Source organism: Cottoperca gobio, chromosome 24 (genome assembly GCF_900634415.1).
Source record: "Cottoperca gobio chromosome 24, fCotGob3.1, whole genome shotgun sequence".
Lineage (NCBI taxonomy): Eukaryota > Metazoa > Chordata > Actinopteri > Perciformes > Bovichtidae > Cottoperca > Cottoperca gobio.
This window is the reverse complement of record NC_041378.1, coordinates 19,079,452-19,102,207: the sequence shown is the minus strand read 5'-3', so window position 1 is coordinate 19,102,207 and position 22,756 is coordinate 19,079,452. Positions and strand designations below refer to the sequence as shown.

General features: G+C 38.2%; 2 protein-coding genes across 2 annotated transcripts; one reads left to right on the top strand and one right to left on the bottom strand.

The window, feature by feature from the left end:
- Positions 1-7,775: 7,775 nt before the first annotated feature.
- Positions 7,776-10,440, bottom strand: LOC115004013 (gap junction Cx32.2 protein-like). The gene is made up of 2 exons (XM_029425979.1): positions 10,430-10,440; positions 7,776-8,864 (listed from the first exon to the last, which is right to left on the bottom strand). Exon 2 carries the CDS (start codon positions 8,853-8,855, stop codon positions 8,100-8,102), a length of 756 nt encoding a protein of 251 aa, XP_029281839.1. The 5' UTR covers positions 8,856-8,864; positions 10,430-10,440; the 3' UTR covers positions 7,776-8,099.
- A 2,053-nt stretch (positions 10,441-12,493) lies between these two features.
- LOC115004059 (gap junction Cx32.2 protein-like) lies at positions 12,494-14,787 on the top strand. Its single transcript, XM_029426055.1, has one exon. It carries the CDS (start codon positions 13,726-13,728, stop codon positions 14,599-14,601), a length of 876 nt encoding a protein of 291 aa, XP_029281915.1. The 5' UTR covers positions 12,494-13,725; the 3' UTR covers positions 14,602-14,787.
- The last annotated feature ends 7,969 nt before the right edge of the window (positions 14,788-22,756 follow it).

Here is a 22,756-nt window from a genome sequence, read left to right as displayed (position 1 = left end):
GAATAAGCTCAATACAATATAAACACGTAGAGAAGAAATCCAATATGGCGGCCCTTGTAGAGTTGGTGCTCACTTTTCTAGGCTTGCCACACCAGCATGCATTGCGATTCCACCGGAAATCCGAAACTCCGAGAATGTTATTGTTCACAGGAAAAGAAAAAACAACTCCTAAGGGAAGGTAATACAAATCTTGTATCTTTTAACATTGACATTAGCTCCGGTGGCAGCTATTGGAAGGAGATGACTGAAGGGATGTATGTAAAATATGATATTGTTGTGTAAATCTTTTGACATAGGATATGTGGTTGAACTGCTACTCACAGGTTTGGTTTGAGGAAGAAACAATAGAAAAAACATCCGTTGAGAACGCGCTTGCATGACTTGTTAAAGGATGCGCAAGATAGTGAGGGGCAGCGAAGCCCTAAGACGCTTGACACAAATGCCATGATTCTAAAACTATAGCGAGACACATGAAACTCTGGCGAAATCAAAACGGAAACCTAAAACTTTAGCCGCTGGAGCTAGAATAGAGAAAAACCAAATTGACCATCAATGAACTGAACTGAATAACGGGACTTCCAATAACCAAACACTTGGAGTAAGTCACTTGAATAACTGTCACATTGTAAACCCTTTGCTTAATTTGATTATTTGTATTACATTTGTAATAACCTTGATTAAATGAAAATAAAAGCGTTGTGAAAACTTAATTAAGAAAGCCTTGTCCGGAGTCCACTTTTCTTCAATCTCTGCGGCCCCTGTAGGTAAGCTCCAGTTTCCATACTATGGCTGACACACTACTGATTTTCCAAAATATTGTACACACGCCATATAGGACAAATTGACATAGTGGGCGGGAGTTTGATTAAGTATTGTTAAAGTAATAACGGAAGGCTACGAGAGGGGCCTGCGGTGGTATGCTGGTTCTGCCGTCGTCCTCTCGTAGCAAGTTCCACTGTTCAGTTTAGTACATTTCCCTGTACGCTTCACTGGGGAGACGAAGCAGTGTTCAAGCCTTCAATATTTTTAGTTAAGTATAGTATACTTAGTATACTTTAGTATACTCCCCCGTCTCTCTGTCGCTCTGTGTGTACCTCCACCAGATGGAGCTCATCTCAAGATTTCTTGACGATGGTTGCAAGGGATGGAGGGGAGTCATGCATTAAACTGATAATAATAATAATAATAATAATAATAATAATAATAATAATAATAATAATAATAATAATAATAAGAAGAAGCTTTATTTGTATAGCACCTTTCATACAAGAATTGCAGCCCAAAGTGCTTCACAGCAAAAACATAGAAATTAGTACAAGATAAGACAGAATAAGAGCATTTACAGTTCAATAATCATAGTGTTGATGTACATAAGTGTGAAGTAGCATTACAAATAGTATAAAATAGCAGAATTAAAATAGTATAAAATAACATTGGAGATCATGCCTAGTTTCCGTATCTGTGCCGTACTTAAACACCCTCCTGCCGGGAAACCACATTAATTTTCTGTTTTATGAAATCTATCGGTTAAAGACAGTTTTTCTACAATGATATTCTTTAATCTTTCACTTTTCCACTAATTGTGTAAAGAACATGCAAACCCATTTATCAGATAAACTTCCTCTTTTTCCCATGGTAACACAATCTATTTGATCTCAGGTTTTTCAAAAATACACACTCTGAAATGTATCGAAGTTACTTTTACACATTCAATGTTAAACCAGTTATAGAAAAAATGAACAGTACATAATGAAATCATTTAAATGAGTTTAAAGTGGCATAGAGTAGCAGCATTAAAGATTGTATAAAATATCACCATTAACAGGCTAAAGTGAAGAGATATGTTTTTAGCTTACCTTTGAAAATATTGAGAGAGCTTGCCTGCCTAATGTCTGCAGATAAAGTCTTCCATAGCGTTGGTGCATAATTGCAAAAGGCTGCATCCCCAATTTTCTTTTGGATGTTTCTGGGAACATTTAATAAACCAGTAATAAACCAATTTCAAATTGAAATTGAAATTGAAATTGAAAGTTTATCAGTATATCCACATAATCCTCTTCTGTCAGACCATTTTTTTAATAACTTTTGAAGTCCTGTTACTGGACTACAAGCCAGTAGGCAAAATATCCTACGCTCGATGTCTATCTGAAAGTGCTGTGACTCAATTTTAGGAAATTATTCCATCATTTAGTCCCTCCCAAATTAATCATCTTGTTGATAGTGCTGCAGCCTCACTGCGAATAACACTCGACTCTGTCGCTCCTCTAAAAAATAAGATCATAAAACAGAAAAAGAAAGCTCCATGGCTTAATTTACAAATCCGCAAACTAAAACAAAAGTCGAGAAATCTTGAAAGTAAAGTAGTAGCAGAGTTAACACCAGCAGAGCTAACATCATCAGAGCTAACATCAGCAGAGCTAACATCATCAGAGCTAACACCTGCAGAGCTAACACCAGCAGAGCTAACACCAGCAGAGCTAACACCAGCAGAGCTAACACCAGCAGAGCTAACATCATCAGAGCTAACACCTGCAGAGCTAACACCAGCAGAGCTAACACCAGCAGAGCTAACACCAGCATCACTGCTGCTGATTCAGGCTGTGTGTTTAAAAAACGCAGATATTTTCGCCAGAGTTTCTGAACATTGGAGTTGATGTCCCTCCATTTATAATTATAGTGTTTGGATTTTTGCGTGTTTATTGTTGGATCACAATTTGTTTCACATTTCTGAGGCTGCTGTGTTTAACACCAGTTACAGTTCGAATGTCTGATCCGTTTCTGATTGGCTGCTGTCTATGACACAGATTAAAGTTTGAATCTCAAACTTCTTACCGTTGCATTTGTTTAACACTCCTGAATATAATTTCTTTGTTTGCCCCCTGGGTACATGGTGTATCAGGGCAATTGAAGATTAAAAACAACAAAACATTTGTTTAATAATATAATATTTATTATTATTTTGAAATGTTATTATGTAACTTCAATCTCAGAGAATTTGAGTTTTTATAATAACATAATAAGAAAAATATAAGAATTGAAATACTAACAGAAACAGAACAGAATAATAATCAACATTAGAATGAATTCAGGGGAGACAGTAACATTGCAAAAATAAGACACATCCTGTCTCAAAATGATGCAGAAAAACTAGTCCATACATTTGTTACTTCAAGGCTGGATTACTGCAACTCATTGTTATCAGGTTGTCCCAAAAAGTCGCTTAAGACTCTTCAGTTGATCCAAAATGCAGCGGCACGTGTATTGACTAGAACAAGGAAACGGGATCATATTACTCCTGTATTAGCTGCACTGCACTGGCTCCCGGTAAAATACAGAATATAATTCAAAATCCTTCTCCTGACTTACAAATCAATTAATGGTCAGGCTCCAGCATATCTTAAAGATCTCATAATACCTTATAAACCAACTAGAGCATTACACTCCCAGACTGCAGGGTTACTTGTGGTTCCTAGAGTCTCTAAGAGTACAATGGGAGCCAGAGCCTTCAGCTATCAAGCTCCTCTCCAGTGGAACCAGCTTCCAGTTTGTGTTCGGGAGGCAGACACACTCTCCACATTTAAGAGTAGGCTAAAGACTTTCCTTTTTGATAAAGCTTATAGTTAGGGCTGGCTCAGGTTTGCCCTGGATCAGCCCCTAGTTATGCTGCTATAGGCTTAGACTGCCGGGGGACACCTCCCTGCTCTCTTCCTTCTCTTCCTCTCTCCTCCCCTCCCTCTCTCTTCTTCTCCCTCTCTATCTGTATGCATTTATGTAAATGTATGTTACTAACTCACCATCCGGGGTATCATCCCTGGAGTGTCTGTCTCTCATGTGGCAGGTTGCCACTGATAAAGTTTACGTCAGGATCATGAATCGTGACAGCGCCTGCTGACCTGGTCCTGCTGGACACCGGGAAGCCTTATTGACATTTTCCTGGATCCATCCATACTTTCTATTTCTTTTTTTTTCCAACACAACATAATTTCTGTCAAATGTTGTATTTGTACTATGTTGTTTATCCTGTACACACGACATCTATTGCACGTCTGTCCGTCCTGGGAGAGGGATCCCTCCTCAGTTGCTGTCCCTGAGGTTTCTTCCATTTTTTCCCCTTTAATTTTGGGGTTTCTTTTAGGAAGTTTTTCCTTGTACGATGCGAGGGTCTACGACAGAGGATGTCGTAACCTGTACAGTCTGTAAAGCACACTGAGACAAATGTATAATTTGTGATATTGGGCTATACAAATAAATTTGATTTGATTTGATTTGACAGTAAGGGGGGCGGTAAGGGACCTGGATAATGAATAGGGGGGCGCTGGCCCAAAAAAGGTTGAGAACCACTGATCTAAGCCATCAACCTGTCTCTTAGACCCAACTACACTGTTTAAAGAAGTTTTACCCTTAATTAACACCTCGTTATTAAATATGATCAACCTGTCTCTATTATCTGGCTACGTACCACAATCCTTTAAAGTAGCTGTAATAAAACCACTTCTTAAAAAGTCTTGATCCAGAGGTTTTAGCCAACCATAGGCCGATATCTAACCTTCCCTTTCTTGCAAAGATCCTTGGGAAAGCAGTCGCAAAACAGTTGTGTGATTTTTTACATAATAGTAGTTTATTTGAGGTTTTTCAATCTGGATTTAGAGTTCATCATAGCACAGAGACGGCACTGGTGAAAGTTACCAATGACCTTCTATTGGCATCAGACAAAGGACTTGTCTCTGTTCTTGTCTTCTTAGACCTCAGTGCTGTTTTCGACACTGTTGATCAGGACATTCTACTACAGAGACTGGAACATTGTGTTGGCATAAAAGGAACCGCACTAAGCTGATTAAAGTCCTATTTATCTGAGCGATCTCAATAAATAACTAAACTAAACAATAACTAAATATATACAGGCAATAAATGTTTATTGTACCAATTTCAATTTTTCAACATGTTTCCACAGCTCTCTCTGTATTACAACAGGACTATGGAACTTTATATTTTTCATATTCAAATGCATTTAGCAGTCCTAATTCTTCAACTCATATAATTATATTATTAATTATTAATTAGTTTTACACATAAAAAGATAATCTGGATTCCTAAATCATATATTATTGCATATGCTGGATGGTGATAGCCTAGTGGTCTAGTGCCTTCCAAACTAGAAGGTTGTGAGTTCAATACCAGGGCTGTCACCATTGTACCCCTGAGCAAGTTGTAGTTGTAGTTAGTTACTGTAAGTTGCTCTGGATAAATGACTAAAAGAGCTAAATGACCTGGAATGTAATAATATGCAAATGGTTTAACAACTAATATTCATCTTTTTATTGTATTTCTACTCTTCCCTCATATTCCATAAACATAAAACATAAAACAAGAAAATGATGTATATATATTCTATATACATAATTTCTTGGTTTGCGAGGTTTGGGCTGCTTTAGTAAGAAAGGAAAAGAAACATGACTGAAACTTTTGTTTTGATCAAGGTTCTCGGGATAGCTGCCCAAGAATTAGCCTTGTTTATTAGCTTTTAATGGAGGAAAAAGATGAAGAACTCGGAGCTTGAATGTCGAATCAAAACAGCAATCTTCTAATTAAATCGATATATTTATTAACGTGATAAGTCAAACATAGAAAATATTCTCAGCTGAGGACACAAGACTACCACAGACTGCATGGCTAAGATACATCCAGGTTGCTGTCTCACGGGTCCGCTCAAAGTGTGTCAAAGAGTTGTAAAACATCACATCTTAACACATGGAGTAGGCGTTGTCCTTCTCCTCATTGGTCCCCGTTGGCGCCATCACGCTCCTCCGTCAACAGAGTCAGGAAGTGATGGTTTGTTGACCTGTTCTCTTAAAGGGGAAGTGTTCCTATTGCTCTTACATTCAATATTATACTTGTAATACATACAGTGCAGAAAATGCATAATAGTGCAGAAATACATTCATAGTGCAGAAATACATATTGACTGATGAAGACCGGCTGTGATTGGTGTGCACCTGTTCCGGCTCTCCAATCCGAGGCGCACGGGAGAGACCGGTGACTACAAATGCCAAGCCAGCTCGACAGTCGGGGCTGCTGGTGTTGTCAGCCAGATGCCTCGTACTTGTGTGGATACTAGATTCCGTGTATCGTATATTGTTGTTTGAAGTTCTGTGTACTGTATCCTAGGTGTTGGAACTAGGTTTATCTTTGGCGTTAATTGATTAGCAGTTTGCAGCGTTTTCTGTTAGACTTTAGGGTGCCCCGGCGCTGTTTTATGTGTTCTTCTGTTATCAAGTTTTCACCCCGAGTTTGTTTTGTTAGTTTGGCTTTTATGCCTTATTTGCTCTTGTGTTAAGAGCCCTTCTTTTGTTCTTTGTGGTGTCGTTAAAAGCAATTGTTTGTCAGATTGTCCACCATATTTAATAAATATATCTTATTTTGCCATCAACATCTGGTGTATGTTACTCCCTTTTCCCTCGCCGAGCCGGGGTCGTAACACCAAGGTTTTGAGATTTCTATTGATCTATTCTATATCTATTCTGTTCTATTTTATGCTATTGGGGCAGCTCAAAGCATTTAAAACTCTCATGTTAAACCTTTAATCCGATCATCCATGGGGAGTGGAATTTATTCCTCTCAACTCGTCAAAGCAGAGCAACTCTCAAAGATCCAAACACCTCCAACTACACTTACTAATGTTGATCGCAATTAAGGAGATCAAGAAGCAAACGTACGGTTCTTTTATGCATTTACAAAAGTATAACAGTGATATCAATGTTACTTTAGCTAAACAGACGATACTTGTTAGTAGATTCAATTTATTGGTTGTAATCTCTTAACATGTCATGATGATGAAGCAGACATTCTGGGTGTATTAGGCCTTGAATATTCCACTGTACGGCAGCAGGACAGAAACTCTTAAAATGAAACAATATAAAATGTGTTGTATTAGATTAGCTGTGTGTGTTTAATTAGTGAAAAGCTCAGAAATACAATAATTGTTTTCAAATGTCCAGGCTCAAAATGCATATAGGGTGAAGTTTTAAACTGAACCTGAACCAGAGCTTTAGCCACAACACAACGTATATGACCTAAGAATGTAGCTGTCCGTGCTGGGAATTCTATCCTTTGGTGCAGGGGTTGGGAACCTTTTTGGCTGGGAGAGCCATAAAAGCCAAATATTTTTTTTATGTATTTCCTTGAGAGCTGACGGTGTATCACTGCATCATACACCAGGAAGCGCTGTGTTGTAAAGCTCTGGAGATGGAACATGTAATAAGCACCGTAACACAGAAAGGAAACTTTATAAGAGTCAATGTAAGTCTTTTCCTGAGGAGATACATTCTGAACATGGCGGTGCGATGGCTGAGTTGAGGGAAAGTGTTGCATAGATTTTTCGAGATGCATGAAATCTGCCAGTTTTTGGAAAGCAAAGGGAAAGACACCACAGATCTCTGGGATGATGTGAGCTGGACTTTATATGCGACATAACGAAGTATCTCACTGTTAAACCTGCAGCTTCAGGGCCGTGTGATCACGGACATGTATGATGCAGTGAGAGCGTTCCAAGCCAAGCTGCATGTGGGAGACTCTGATGTATAAACTGACCGCATCTAGCTCAGAAATTAAAATTTAACTGCTCAGCAATCCGTTTGCACTTGGCTTGATATGTTCCATATCTTTTTGCACTTTATCCAATATGTGTATCTTGTTCAATAAATGAATAGGTAAATAGGTTCCCAACCCCTGCTTTGGTGAATGTAGCCATTACATCAACAGATAGATTATAAATCCAATTCACATTCAAAATGCACAACACATTTGTTTATTTACTGGTAAAGTTTGACTGTAAACTTAGAAGTCAGTTTAAGTTTCATTCAAGCACAACTTCACATTTAATATTCTTGGATCAGATAAATGTTCCACTTGTTTGATAGAAAGGGTCAAATACAATCAATTCTGCCACAGAACAGATTTATGTAAAGCCTAAAGTAAAAAATCTAATATAGGATGCATTACTGTCTGTACACAAGATACACAATTCAAAACAGGATGTGACTGCCCTCAATATTTATATCCTACAACATTGAAGCAAAGGTCCTAACTCTGGTCACAGTCCTTCAACAAGGTGTAACTTCCTCAGTTAAAGTGTGATCGGGTTTATTGAGAGTGTAAATCTCTGAGCCACTGCTCCTCTTCTTCGTCATCTTTGAGATCATCAGGTGGAGCATCTCCACGATGTTGAGGATCACAGAGAGGACGGCCATCGCCAACATAAAGACAATGAAGATGGTTTTCTCTGTGGGACGACTTATGAAGCAGAGTACCGGTGACGGACAGGGGTAGTCGGAATATGAGATGTTATGAGGCATAAGTATGAAGCCGTAGACGTAGTACTGGCCCACAATGAATCCCACTTCAAGCAGGACCTTGAACAGCAGCTGCATCATGTAGCTGACCAGCAGGATGCCCTTGAGCTGTACTTTGCCATGTATATCTGAATACTTAGGCGCTTTAATCATCCCGTTCTTACAGAGTTTCTGCACCAGGCATCTCCTAAGCTTGTTTTCTCTGCGAATCACCAGCAGGACGTGGCCCAGATACACGAGTGTTGGAGTAGAGACGATGAGGATCTGGAGGACCCAGAAGCGCGTGTGAGACAAAGGGAAGGATCGGTCATAGCAGGCGTTCCTGCAGCCAGGGCTTCTGGTGTTACAGTCCATTTTTGCTTGTTCGTCTCCCCATATGTTATCAACGCCGGCAGCTAAGATGAAGATTCTGAAGAGGAAAAGAACACTCATCCAGACCTTCCCCCCGACAGTGGAGTGTGACTGCACCTTGTCCAACAGTTCAGACAGGAAGGACCACTCCGCCATGATGACAGCCTACGAGAGGGAAGACATAACAGATTTCAAGTCAGCGTGAGTTAACCTCACTTGTGTAGAACACTTTACACACAGGACAGTTCAACATGGACAGTGAGATAAGACGTGGCAGAGTTACAAGGAAAATGATATAGAGCAATACAGTGCTCTCTCTTATGCAGGGGCATGTCCAGGGAGGGGCCTCCCCTGAACTCTGATTGGCCCCCATGGATGTAGTCTTGGTGATGACACCCATAAATTATAAGTCAAATGGATAGTTGAGAAAGAAGTGAGAAATGGAAACGAGAGTGGAGTGTAAGCCTTACTGCTGTTCTCATTTTTCAGTGCAAGTTCGTTTTGAGTTGGTGAGAAACTTAACATTAATCGGGTCCTAAGCAGGATCTAAGATATATATATATTTTTTTGTATATATATTTTTTAGAGTGTATATATGTTATTTATTTAAAGTACATGTATATTTTAAGTACACATTTTATTTTATATTCATGCATCAGCACCACGACACTTTTAAATATTTATGACCACTTTCACAGTAAGCCAGGACAACGAAAATTCATTTGAATTGTACATTGTATAATCTCGAAATGACAATAAAGTTTTTTGATTGATTGATTTGATACTGTAATGTTAGTCATTAAAATAGAAATGAGAAGTGGAGACAGAAATAATAAGTTAATGCTATTTCGACGTGTGTGTGCACGCACATACTTCATGCCACCGCTGCAGAAGTCAGTGCCCCACTGGTGCCCACCCAGTCAGAAACATCTGGACCTGCCACTGCTCTTTTGAACAGGCAGGTTTATGTAACCTAAGTTTTAAAATGTGCATAATTGCTATCGTTTTTATTCCATCAAGGAAATACGTGCAAAAATATTTTAGAGAAGATTTTTTTCATTCAGATGAAAGCTATATAAATTAAACCAGAACAAATTTAAAAAATACATATATTCCATCACATGTTAACAGACCTTGTCGAGGCGGATGGCTGAATTGGGACATTCAAGAATTTTAAACTAAGGCTTTTGGAACATGCATCTGTCATTCAGAATATAAAAGTACCTCTGAATGAAGTGTAGCCGTCTCAGATCTTTTCAAGAGAGACAAAATAAATCTTATTTCAGAATTCTAGCTTGCTAGATACATAGGTTACACAATACACATTGAGTAATGAGTGTTGCCATGGAGCCAGACTAAATAAACATCCATTCATCAAGTGCATATGTTTACAAATGCAAATTTTCACAATGTATAAAGAAAGTAGGATATATATATATATATATATATATATATATATATATATATATATATATATATATATATATATATACATGTGTTTTAGTTTAGTTTTTTATTCTATAAGGATTTTACATTGTTAATGATTGACTGACACCAATGCCAATATTACTGTAGAGCTGCCAAATTATTAATAACGAATTATCTATAAAACATATTTCTCAGGTATGTTGATTGACATTTTATTACAAGGTTTTCACATTTCAAGTGATTTATAGTTGCTATTGCGTTTGAACAATCCTAAATCTTCACACAGTAATATCTGTTCCTACCTCAGTAATGTCCAGTCAGTCCCTGACCGGGATTCTCTCACTTCCCTCTTATTATTGAGGCTAACATTGCGAAATCAACCGATCCTTCCTCAGGCCTCACTAAAACGCCCACACTCCCTAACATGACTGTGTCGTGTTGAAATGGACTGATGTTGACGTATAACACCTTATTATCCATTGCTGACCACAACTGACACCATGAATAACCCTCACTCCTTTAAACATGTCAGGTGCCCTTGAACAACACGCAGAAGTTTAATCTTCTCTAATACATCGTGGGACCTGTGAATGTCCTAAAATTAGGAAATCTGTGTCTGTCTCCTGCAAAATGACTGACAGGGTCGCTGCCCTCCATTATAATACATCCATGCTAACCCCTGATGGTGTGTGATACTTGCTATCAGGACCCATGGCAAACAGGAACTCCATAAATAGCTCCATGCTTTTGACTGGGGTCCCCCTGGACCCCGATACATTGGCATTTTTAAAATAGCACTAAATAAAACAGGAACAGAAAACAATAGGAAAAAGTTGTCAATGTCATTAAAATTGGTATGATAGAATAAAGCACCTGTGAGCTTTGACAAAAAGTATATATGTGGGGTCTGCAGTGGACCTCAGATGGTGGGATTAAGTTTAAGGTGCTTTATAACCTGATCTTGAGGCGTGTCATGAAGAGGGTCCGGGGTCAAGTCAAAAATATGTAAAGAGATTGTTTTGCACTTCCAGAGTCATAATAAGAAAACACCTGAAGCTAGTTTTTAAGCTAGTTATATCAATATTTAATGAATAGGGCTCAAACTATTTTGGAAAAAATTCATAATGATATGAGAAGACCCTAGCTTATTAAACATAAACATATAACATAAACAAGCGTCTCTAAATGATCCCAATATACTATAGCCCGATATGCTAATACCACTACATGCTGATATTTCTCTGTTTAAACTATGATGCCAGCTACACCGTATGATGCAACATTTACATAATTCTGTTTGTTAACTTAAAATTGTCACAACACACATAATGTCTGGGGTCAGGCAGAAATGTGGACACAACACATTAAAAAGATGAAACAAGAATATGAAAAAACTAAAGGATCACAACGAACAATACATTTGTATCTCATGATAATGTACATGCCAAATAAATCAATAACAGTACTCCTTATATTGCCTGTCGCTCAACGTCTTACTTAAACCCACCAACCAAACAGCAGGTTGAGCCCGCTGCGGCCTTTTTTATTCAAATATAGATATCATGGTAATAATAAATATGAGCATTTTGCATAATTGTTCTTTTGTACTCTCTCTCCACCTTCAAATAATTTATTTGCCTAAAAAGAGACAAAATGCACAAAATGAAGTATGCTCTTTGAACTTGTCTGCTACTACTCAACATAACCTTTCACACTAACAGTGGGTGTATGAAATGTATACATGCAGACAGTCTGGGAGTAAGGTGTGCCACTTCAAGTGGGAGGCTCACGATGACTTGCAGTGCAAATTAATGACAGGAAAATGGGGTGTGAAGGATCACCAGGGCTTGCTTAACAGGAACTGAACACGATGAAACCTTTTTCATCAGAATCATCAAAAATGATCACGAGTTTGAGTGAAAAGAGAAGCTGTGAGACTGAAGTGTCCCAGCTTGAGTGAGTAACAGCAAAGCCATGAGCCTCAACAGTATTTAAGTCCCACCCTGGTCCGTGCAACACATCTTTCACTGCGCACACTCTGGCTCCTCCGTGATGGACACATGGCGAAGGATTTCTAATATCTGAAGCCTTGCAGGCGAGTACATTTTATGTTTCTGCAACCTTGAATCCAAACACTTGTTCATTACCATGTTATTGTGTCACAGGAGGTAGTTCAGGAGACAAATCAATCACAATTCCAAGTTAGCACCTAAACAAATTACAGTTGCAAACTTTGAGTAACTTGATTCTATGACGAGCGCGTGTTATGTCTTTCGATAATACTGCAATTATAAAGCATGTATCTATCAAACAGCTAAAAGGGAAAATGTCAACTTAAGCAAAGATAAAAGTAAACACATAAACTTAAGTAAAAAACACATTCATCTAATTTCATTGAACTTAAATGAAATGTTACTATATAAACTCAGGAGGTCTCTGAAGGAGCCTGTCAGAAGCTCAGATGCCTGCAGTACAGAAACAAAGGCATACTGAAGCTACGTGTATCATTCACATGTGTCATTCACATGTATCATTTGCTTTCTGAAGATTTTTCTTTTTTTGTGGCATGTTTAGGATTGCAAACAATAATGCAGTATGCAAACATTTGTATTCTTCACATTTACATTTCTCTAATGTTTATCAAAAAACTCTCTCTAAACACTAAATTGACTCAAATAATAGATAAAACCTGAAGCAATTCTACTTTGCCTGTCTAACTATACAGTGCTATAAGCAGATTATAATTATGTGTATAGTGCATTATAGACTTATTATATTATGGGCTTGCAAAAAGAGTCAGTGAATGTCCAGCAATTATGAAGTATTATTATACTTGACCTAAGTCATTATAAAATACTTTATAGTGTGTTATGTTTATTATAAAGCATTATGAATATTTATCGGTGCTAATAACTATAATTATACAGACCTATAAACGGATTAAAAAGTATGAATATAATACATAGACATGGGTGTCATATAAACTTTTTGTGTCTTAAGACTTGAACTTGAAAAAAAATACATCACTTAGGCTTTTACAGATTGCATCTCGCCTAGAAAAGGTTATACTGTAGCAGATTTTCTATTTCTATTATAAGCATTAATGTGCTTCCTCATGAGAGCAGCTTAAACCCTGTACTTCCTACATGGTGGCAATTTATGTAAAATGATGTCTTGACCGATCAGTGGGTGTCAGGCTGCGCTGTCATAAATCTACTGAGCCCTCTGACAAGGTGACACCATCCTCTAAATGTGTCTTATTCTTCGTATTCAGAAAATAACTTTATTAGTTGAGAAGTTGGCTCTTTGGAAAATGAGTGCGCTTAGAATTATGGCTCCATACAGGTAGATGAGGATGTTTAAAGACTTTGATTCAGCTTCATGAATGATATACTCTACAATGCTACTATACTTTTCTTTCTTTCCCTCTCACACACATGTTCTGACAGACTGTAGTTGTTTCACTTAATATTTCATTATGTCTTGATCTAATCCGTTCTTACCTTCGTAGGATTTGCAGACACCTTGGTAAATAACCAACAACTGTAAGTGTGATGTCTGTGTGTCTCTCCTCTACTTCAGACATTAGCTTGCAGCCATGGGTGACTGGTCTTACATGTCCTCACTGCTGGACAAGGTTCAGTCTCACTCCACTGTGGTCGGGAAGATCTGGATGAGCATCCTCTTCCTGTTCAGGATCTTTATCCTGGGTGCTGCTGCGGACAACGTCTGGGGAGACGAAGTGTCAGAGTTCTCCTGTAACGTCCTGGAACCAGGATGTCAACACGCCTGCTACAACTGGATGTTCCCAATATCCTACGTTCATTACTGGGTCCTGCAGATCACCTTTGTGTCGACACCCACCCTACTCTACCTGGGCCATGCTATCCACATCATCCACAAAGAGAAGAGGATGATGGAGAAGCTGCAGGACAGCACTAGTGGAACCGTACGGAGGAAGCCCAAGTATACAGATGACAGAGGGAAGGTGAAGATAACAGGCATCCTCTTTTGCACTTACATGACTCAGCTGGTGTTTAAGATCCTCCTGGAGGTGGGATTCTGTGTGGGCCAGTTCTACATCTTTGGCACCGTGTTCATGGTCCCCTACTTCCACTGTCCTTTGTCTCCACCTTGTTCCCGTTTCAGCGGTGCCGAGTGTTACATTTCTCGTCCCACAGAGAAAACAATTTTTGTCATCTTCATGCTTGTAGTTTCAGGCATTTCGGTGCTCCTCAACATCATCGAGATGATCTACCTGCTCTGTAACAAGAGGAGAGAGAGCAGGAAAACACATCAACCTCAGCACTATTTGCTCAGTTCACAGCAGTTCCCATCCAACCCAGTTTCGGGAGCCACGAGCCACCAGTATGGAGGATTCCCACTGCGGCATGTGCCGACCCAGGGTCTGACAGGCCTCTGCAATGACGACCAACACATTGACTCAGACGTCAGTAAAGAGAAGCTCACCTGATACATGAATATAAACAGTTATATATAGTTTTGAATACTACAGTTACTCCACTACATTTGTATAACAGCTTTAGTTTCAAGTTACTTTTCAGGAAAAAAATGACCCGTCATGTATCTCAAAATTTGGTGATTTTTAATTTGAATTCTGATAAAGTATGATAGTATTAAAGGATTATTATTATTTTGATTGTACAACATTTTTTATCTTGCACAGGGGCTGCAAATTTACTTTCCTCACACTCATTTTCTCTACCATGTAACAATGTTTATCTATTGTCCCTAATAAACAAACAAACAAACAAGATAAGACGCATGTTATAGCAGCACAAGTCAAATGAATAAATAGTATTATTTCAGACATTACATTCAAAAGGTACACATTGTATTGGGCCAGGCGTAAGGTAAAAACATTTATTTCATTTTATTTTGCATAATTGAAATGTTGAGAATGGTAATGCCAGGCAAAAGAAGAAATACATAAGGAGAAGATTCATTTCTTTGTTTTTGCACTGTCGAGAACAAAACCTGATATCTCGAGAGCAATGTTGAACTTTTTAGAATAAAGCAATCTACTAGCGTTATATTGAAAGTTTGACTTAATTATAGATATCTCGGCTTTATTATTGACGTGCAAAATACATTTTTAAAACTTGTGCATGTAACATTTTTCCCTTAATGGCTGTCCCTAATAATGTTCCATATGCTGTAGGCCTATTACAATACTTAGGTCACATACATCATTTGCAAAATGTGAAAATATATTTATATGTGCAAAAGTAATGAATCTGGGTAGAATAGTGAGACCTTAACAGTCAAAGTCAAGCATATCTACAGTATGTAGTGTACATAAGGTGCATAGGTGTAATAATAATGGTCTAGTGGTCTAGTGGTCAGGCTTCCAAATACAACACCTGAAGGTTGTGAGTTCAATACCACCATTGTACCCCTGAGGGAGGTACTAAACCCTGAGCTGCTATAGGGAGACTGTCCCTGTAGTTAGTTTACTGTAAGATGCTCTGGATAAGAGCATCTGATAAAATACCTGTAATGTAAAAGCACCAGGGGGCAGGGTTCAAATATTAACTCCAGGCACATTCTCTCTCTCTCTCTCTATATATATATATATATACTGTCTCTATAATTGTGTCTATGATGTTGGTCTATTCTGTACACAAATATATTGCATGTCTTTCCATGGGAGAGAGATTCTCAGTCGCTCTTCTTGAGGTTTCTTCCATTTTTTAAAAATGTAATAACCTTTCTTTAGGGGAGTTTATCCTTATCTGAATGGAGGGTCACAGGACAGATATGCTCTACATATTGTAAAGCCCCTTGAGGCAAATTTGTGACATTGACTTGACCAGGAAAATTGACCTCTGTCACATAATGTGGCATTTCTCTTCATACAGACATTTCAAGAGGAAATGTTTTGAGGAAGTCAGAGTTGCTGATTTGACAGTACTGAGGCAGAATCCTTGTTTAGCATGTGGAAAAAACATCACGACAGAGGGAAGTGGAGAATGCATTTGCTGGGAAGGTTAGAGCAGCTTCTGCCTGGAGACTTCAGTCCTTAAAATGACCTGTCAGCAGCTGGCTTTAAGTCCCACAACCTCATTTGAGCTGCTCAGTTTATTACTATTTTAGAAACTAATCAGGAGTTAACAATGAAGCTCAGAGGCTTAGCACAGGTGTGCTACCAAAATCATATCGGTTATAAATGTGGAATGCCATAAAAATCCAGCATAGTACCTGTCCAGTAATACATATTCAGGTTTGTCATATTAAGTCTACGCAGAAACACTACATTAACGTTAAGTATTTAAGATATCTTAGACAGTAGAGAACATTGTGCAGCACTTTTTATTGACTTATCCAAGGCTTTTGATACAGTAGATCATGCCTTATTGTCACAAAGACTCTACAGTATAGGTCTCTCAGATCATGGTGTCTGTTGGTTTGAAAACTATTTATCAGGCAGATCACAGTGTGTGCAGGCAGAAGGTAAAACTTCTAGTTCTCTTAATGTATCCAAGGGTGTACCACAGGGATCGGTTGTAGGACCATTGTTATTTATCATTTATATAAATAATCTTTATCACAATGTTTTAAATGCAAATTTCCATTTTTATGCTGATGACACAGTAATTTACCGCTCTGAATCCTCCCCTAATCAGTCTCTTTGTCAGCTCCAGCCTGCTTTTAACATTGTACAATGTAATTTGTGTGATTTGAAATTTGAAACTTAAATGCTGAAAAGACGAAGCTCATGATGATCTCGAAAGCAAAAACCAAACACTTGAACCTCCCTCCTATCACCACGGGGCACCACAAGGCACTGAGATTCATAACAAACCTCAAAACCCTGACGCACCACTGCACCTTATATGCTCGTGTTGGATGGTCTTCCCTGACCACCCGTAGACTGAAATACTGGCACATCCTTATTTATAAAGCTATTCTGGGTACTCTTCCACAATACCTAAGGATCTACATTAGTAAGAAATGTAGTGGCTTCGCTCCGAGGACTTGTTTCTTTTAACTGTCCCAAAAGTCCGCACAGAACTTGGGAAAAGGGCTTTTAGTTAGTTAGTTTTAGTTTAGCTGCTCCGGCTGCCTGGAACCAGCTGCAGAATGAGATGAAACTCAGAGAGCTAATCTCTCTGAACAGACTTAAAGCAACTCTTAAAGACATTGAAGCAGACCGCTGTGTCTGTAAATGTTTTAATTAATGTTGTGATTGTTTTCTTTTATTGTTTCTTTTGTCTGTAACTGTGCTGCTGCCTATCTTGACCAGCACACTCTTGAAAAAGAGATTTTTAATCTCAATGAGGCCATATCCTGGTTAAATAAAGGTTATAAAATAACATAAAAAGATGGTACAAGCATAGCCTTCATTACACAGCTTGTTTATTCATCAACCATTTCTTTTCATTTGGCTTAATGATGCTGTTTTGACAGAAATTGATTATTTGACAATTAACTCTCATCCACTCTGTGAGACGTGAGAGTCGAAGACGTTCAAATCAGGCAGTAAAAAATTTCAAATAAAAATGATGATTGTACATAACATGTTTTGGCGTCGTCAAGGTAATGTGATATGATTTGCATTTACAAGGTGACATAGTACCTGAAGATTCACGGCTTTAGGCTTCATGGGGAAATTGGGATTGGGCCTTAACCTCACCGTCTGTGGACGGGTCACAAATTCATGCCTATGCTTGACATTAGAGGTCCGTGTGTGTGTTTTCACTTTTCCTGTGTGTCTGGAAAAGCTGGAAAAGCATGGGTAATTGTGGACTATTTTTCAAGCAATGGAGAACAGCTGGAAACTGAGAGAAGTTAAATTTCCTGGAAACCGTTTATCTGGAAGACATTTTTTTTTTTTCTAAATGTAAGTCTGGTGTCATATTTTTCAACAAATCCCCTGTGCAGACCAAAGCAGCAAAGTGTTAGTTCATCTCTGAATGCTTTCGGAGTTCCCTGCTCTGTCTCTCTTTAGAAACAGCGCACTAATATATTATTTAAAAGGCTCAGTAACTAAGAGTCAACTATTTACAACGTAAGAAAACACATGTAAACAGACTCAGCACAAACACACTCACCAATCTGACGTACTGGAAATAAAGAAAGAAGAACAGAAATACCTTAGTCACACTAAAAACTGATGAGTGTGTCAAACACACATTATTGTGTTTTAACATGCTGATTGCGTGATTCTGATATTGTTAACGTATATACTCTCTGTACAGCTTACATTAGTGTTTTATATATAAATAATAATATAATAGCGGTGAGTGCCCCCTATCGTAGAAGGACGGTGGGTTCTACTAGACTTTCCTCCTGTTGGCAGCCATGAAGGCGCAATAACAATCAACTTCAGTCCAAGTGTTTTGATGGGATACTGGCCTAACGTTTATCCTTGGAGTACACACTTATATAAACACGTGCAGACATACACACAAAACAATGATATCCCAAAACATCTTCATAGATTTCCATTTACAGACAAACCTACTCTCCCTCCTGAAAAGGACACACATTTGATATGAAGGCCTATTGTACTCTGTGACGTCAAAAGGCTTGAACAGGAAGGCAACCAATAACAGTGAGAAGTCTCACAGGATGTTTTTATGGATTGTTTGAAGCTCGTGGACAGTATGAGAGGTAAACACGACACTGGGAGGAAAACAAAGACGTCACAGGCTCTGGCAGGGGTTTACATGTCACCCAGTGCATCGTGTTTTAATAGTTTTTGAACAACATTGATGCGCATTAGGCACAGATGAATAAGCTGTATGGGCAGTAATGACAGTATTATAACCCCGGCTGCTCCTCCCATACAATATATCAATGTATCAAATTCAAGGGACGTGCGGTAAGGGGAGGCAAAGCCCATCATCATGAAAAGTAAAACAAATAATAAAATAAATATAAATGTATATTTGACCACTGGTCTGTGCCATAACTGGATTTTCTGTATGAGTCCAATAATTGTTATAATTTTTATAGTCCAAATCGCTGAATGTGCGTATTCTCTGTTCAGATACAGGAGAGATGCGAGCTGCGGCAGCGACGAGCTGAGCCTCACCTCGGATTGCGCAATCCCTCACTAAATTGAGCGCATGCATTTGGCGCGTGCTTGTTGCTATTGTGAAGTAAATAAACTCCTGATTGTATTGTGTCACATTTAATGATTATCACATGTACTCGTCCACCTCAATCAAAATGTATTATTGCACAACATGTATTTCTGCACAAATGTATAATGAGCACTATATTAGTTATGAATGTGAAGCACTGTAGGTTCTCTTCAAAGAGTTTCAGGTCTACCTCCATCTCGCCACATACAAGACGGCCCACCAAGGGGCATAACCGCGCCAACATGGACCAATGACGACACCCTTCTGTAGAGAATATAGCAAAATGTTTATGATGTTTTTGTAACACTTTCACTTGTACCAACAGACAGCTAACTGGCTCTTTATTGATTCGGACTGTGGACTTGGTGTGTGAAAGTGTTCTCGGCTGAGGGTATTTTTTGACATTGCTGTCATCATCACTTTAAATAAATAAGTATCTTGATCAACTAGAAGTTTACTGGATTCAATTGAAAGACTATCTCAGCGCCCTTTGGGCTTCAAAACCCAACACTATCTCTCTGTATGTCGCCAATATAATGTTTACAGACACTTTTATTATGCATCCTGACTTTCCATAGTCCAGTTAATGTATGTAATGTATGTATGTAACATATTTAGTCTTGCTGATGTGATATAAAACCACAGTGAGAAGACACAAGCTACTGCTAGCTAACATCAGAGTCAGGTGCTACTGCTAGCTAACATCAGTCAGGTGCACTGTAGCACCGTTTAATTTAGTTTCTTTCTCCGACTGACGGCCAAAAATGGAAGATTTTACAAGTAAAGGTAAGACCACATTTTTCATTGAAAATGGGATCTGACTAAGAGAAAACAATCCAATATTTAAATTAAAAACTAAATTTTGACCTTAAATAAAATATTATTTTGTTTATAGTGCTGTCTGTATTCAAATGAATCGAAGCATCAGACTAAAAACGCTATAGAGGGTGTCACAACCCCGGCTCTAGGGCAAGACAAACAGACGAAAAGGACACCAAATGGCAAAATATATAAGGGATTTATAACAAAGGACATAACTTGCACAGCAAGGTATGCAAACAAAAACCCATGGTTTCCTGGCCCAGGGAGGGAGAGACCGCAGCATCGCGGATGCTGCCCTTTTATGGTCCTGAGATGCGCTGCGCCCAGGTGCTCCAGATCAGACGGACACTGTCATCAGCTCCACTGACACCTTAAAGACATACAACACAGTGACTGACACAAGACAGGTTAAGCAAGGACCGTCACAAGGGTGCAGAGCAAATACATGTACCTCTCTGAGCCGCTATAAATGTAATGTTCTTTTGTTAAGATAATCTAATGAACAATGTCTTATTTATTAAGTTTGCAATGTATGACCTATATAGCCCTGAGTATGACCCATGCCATATGTGCATAATTTGACATGACTGACATGGACTCCATATTGTAATGAAGTTCAGGGAACCCTTTAATGATCATGAGGAAGTGACCTTCACATCTGTTTTAGATTATGTTGGTGTCATGATCATATGTGCCTCAATGTATGCTTCGGAGACGAGGTTCGTGTGTTCATTAAGAACTCAAATATAAAGGTTAGATTCTCTTCATGAGTTGGGACACTACGTGGTTGTGCTTGGAAGCAGGTAGTGTTCTCATTATTATTGTTGTGTTGCAACAAAATAATAATTGTTAAACTATATCTGTGTCTGTGCTTTATTGATTCCTCTCTGTTTCATACCACAATGTTGTGAACGTTAAATATCCACGACAAGAAGGCTGTGGTAAAATCTCATAGAATTGAGAAACCAGACTTGGATTTCCAGTGAAAAAAGACCAAATCATAGTAAGGAAAACGAATTTGGAGTGTATTAACTTTGAAGTTGTATTGGTTACTTTGGAATTTATTTATTTTTAAAAGCAGTGAAAAAGAGAGCGAATTTAACAGTAGAGTTATGGTTGAATTTCTTTTATTTTTAAATGTTTTGTTGTTGTTTGTAAAGGTTTGTCTATTGTTAAATGTTTACGCTGGGGGAATCATGTCCATTCGCTTCGTAATCTGAGTTTCTGGCTTGGAAGGTCCTAATGACTTCTGTTAAAGTTCAGAGATTCTCGATTGAAGGAATTTGATTTGCTTTGCAGCAACGTGCACAAACACAAAGTGGACTAATTTCCATGTTTTTGTAGGATCCTTTGTTAGTTGAAAAACTCAGTATAGAGCGCTGAATATTGCTTGTGAACCATGGTATTTTAATTTTTAACTTCTTGTCGATTAGAGGACTACAGAGAGCAATCTGAAGTTTCTCTGTTAGCACCCCTTTCTTTTTGGTTCCCCTCATCCTGTTGGAGGAGACATTCTTTGTTTGACTAAGTGCTGTGTGTGTGTGTGTGTGTGTGTGTGTGTGTGTGTGTGTGTGTGTGTGAGGGATTCGCCCCCCTTTTCCGCTCATCAGAGAAGACGGACAGAGAAACTTGGTGTGTCTGAATGAGAGTTGATCACTCTGTGTTTTTTATTTTTTATTTTATGAATAAGTTTTGAGAAATGATTATTACCATTGCTGCAGTGTGAATTTTCATGATATTTGTCATTGACTAAGTACATGTATTTACTTATATATTATATAAGGGGCAACACATATTACATACAGTAACATTGAGGGAAAGAGAAGAGAGGTTTTACTGACGAAACATATAAAAAGGTTAATGTTGAATTAACATTAAATGTAATAAGTGGATTTATTTTTTATTTTTTAGAAAAGGCTAAAGCTTTTCTTTATTTCCACCAAGAATAGACATAGTAAGAAGAGTACAACGTTTTCTACATATATATATATATATATATATATATATATATATATATATATATATACATATAAGTAAAAATAAGAATACAAAAGGGTTAAAAAATCATGGGAACCAATAGCAGCCGTCAGAAGGATTTTCAAGGTCCAGCCATGTTTGATAAATATGGTAAATCAGCCATAATTCTTTTGTCAAAATGGCATGTCAATTTAGGATTTCCTCAAAATGGGAGTTTTCATCATGCCTCTTTGATATCATTGCGAAAAAGAATGTTGAAAGGATTTGAAGATAAGAAAGCAAAAGCAAGTGCCTGTAAAAAGGTTAATAAGGAATGGTCAAAATAACTTGAAAGTTTAAAACTTTAGGAAAAGGAACAAGAAAGTAAAGCAGTAAGTGAAATGGAGAAGTTGAGAGAAGGAAAGGAAAAGTTAAAATATACAATAAAAGAATGAAGTAAAAGGAAAGAAGGTAATTTTTGAGTTCATGCATTTTTAACATTACAGAGAAGAAGTTGTTGACACAAAGGTCACAGGCCCAGCGGGGGTAGATGCAGCTGCTTGCGCATGTCTCTCCCCCGCCCTAAACACAGGAATTAGGAATAAGGACAGACAGAATTTAACCACTTTAGGAGAAAAGGTTAATCGATCCGAAAACTGGAGCCAGAGGGAGACTGCAGTCCAGACGTCAGAGAAAGGACTGACAGGAGAACATGACTCCACAGCATTTGGGAGGTCC

Excerpts from the sequence above, each read along its gene's own strand:
- LOC115004013 (XM_029425979.1), bottom strand. The coding sequence starts at position 8,855 with ATGGCGGAGTGGTCCTTCCTGTCTGAACTGTTGGACAAGGTGCAGTCA.
- LOC115004059 (XM_029426055.1), top strand. The coding sequence starts at position 13,726 with ATGGGTGACTGGTCTTACATGTCCTCACTGCTGGACAAGGTTCAGTCT.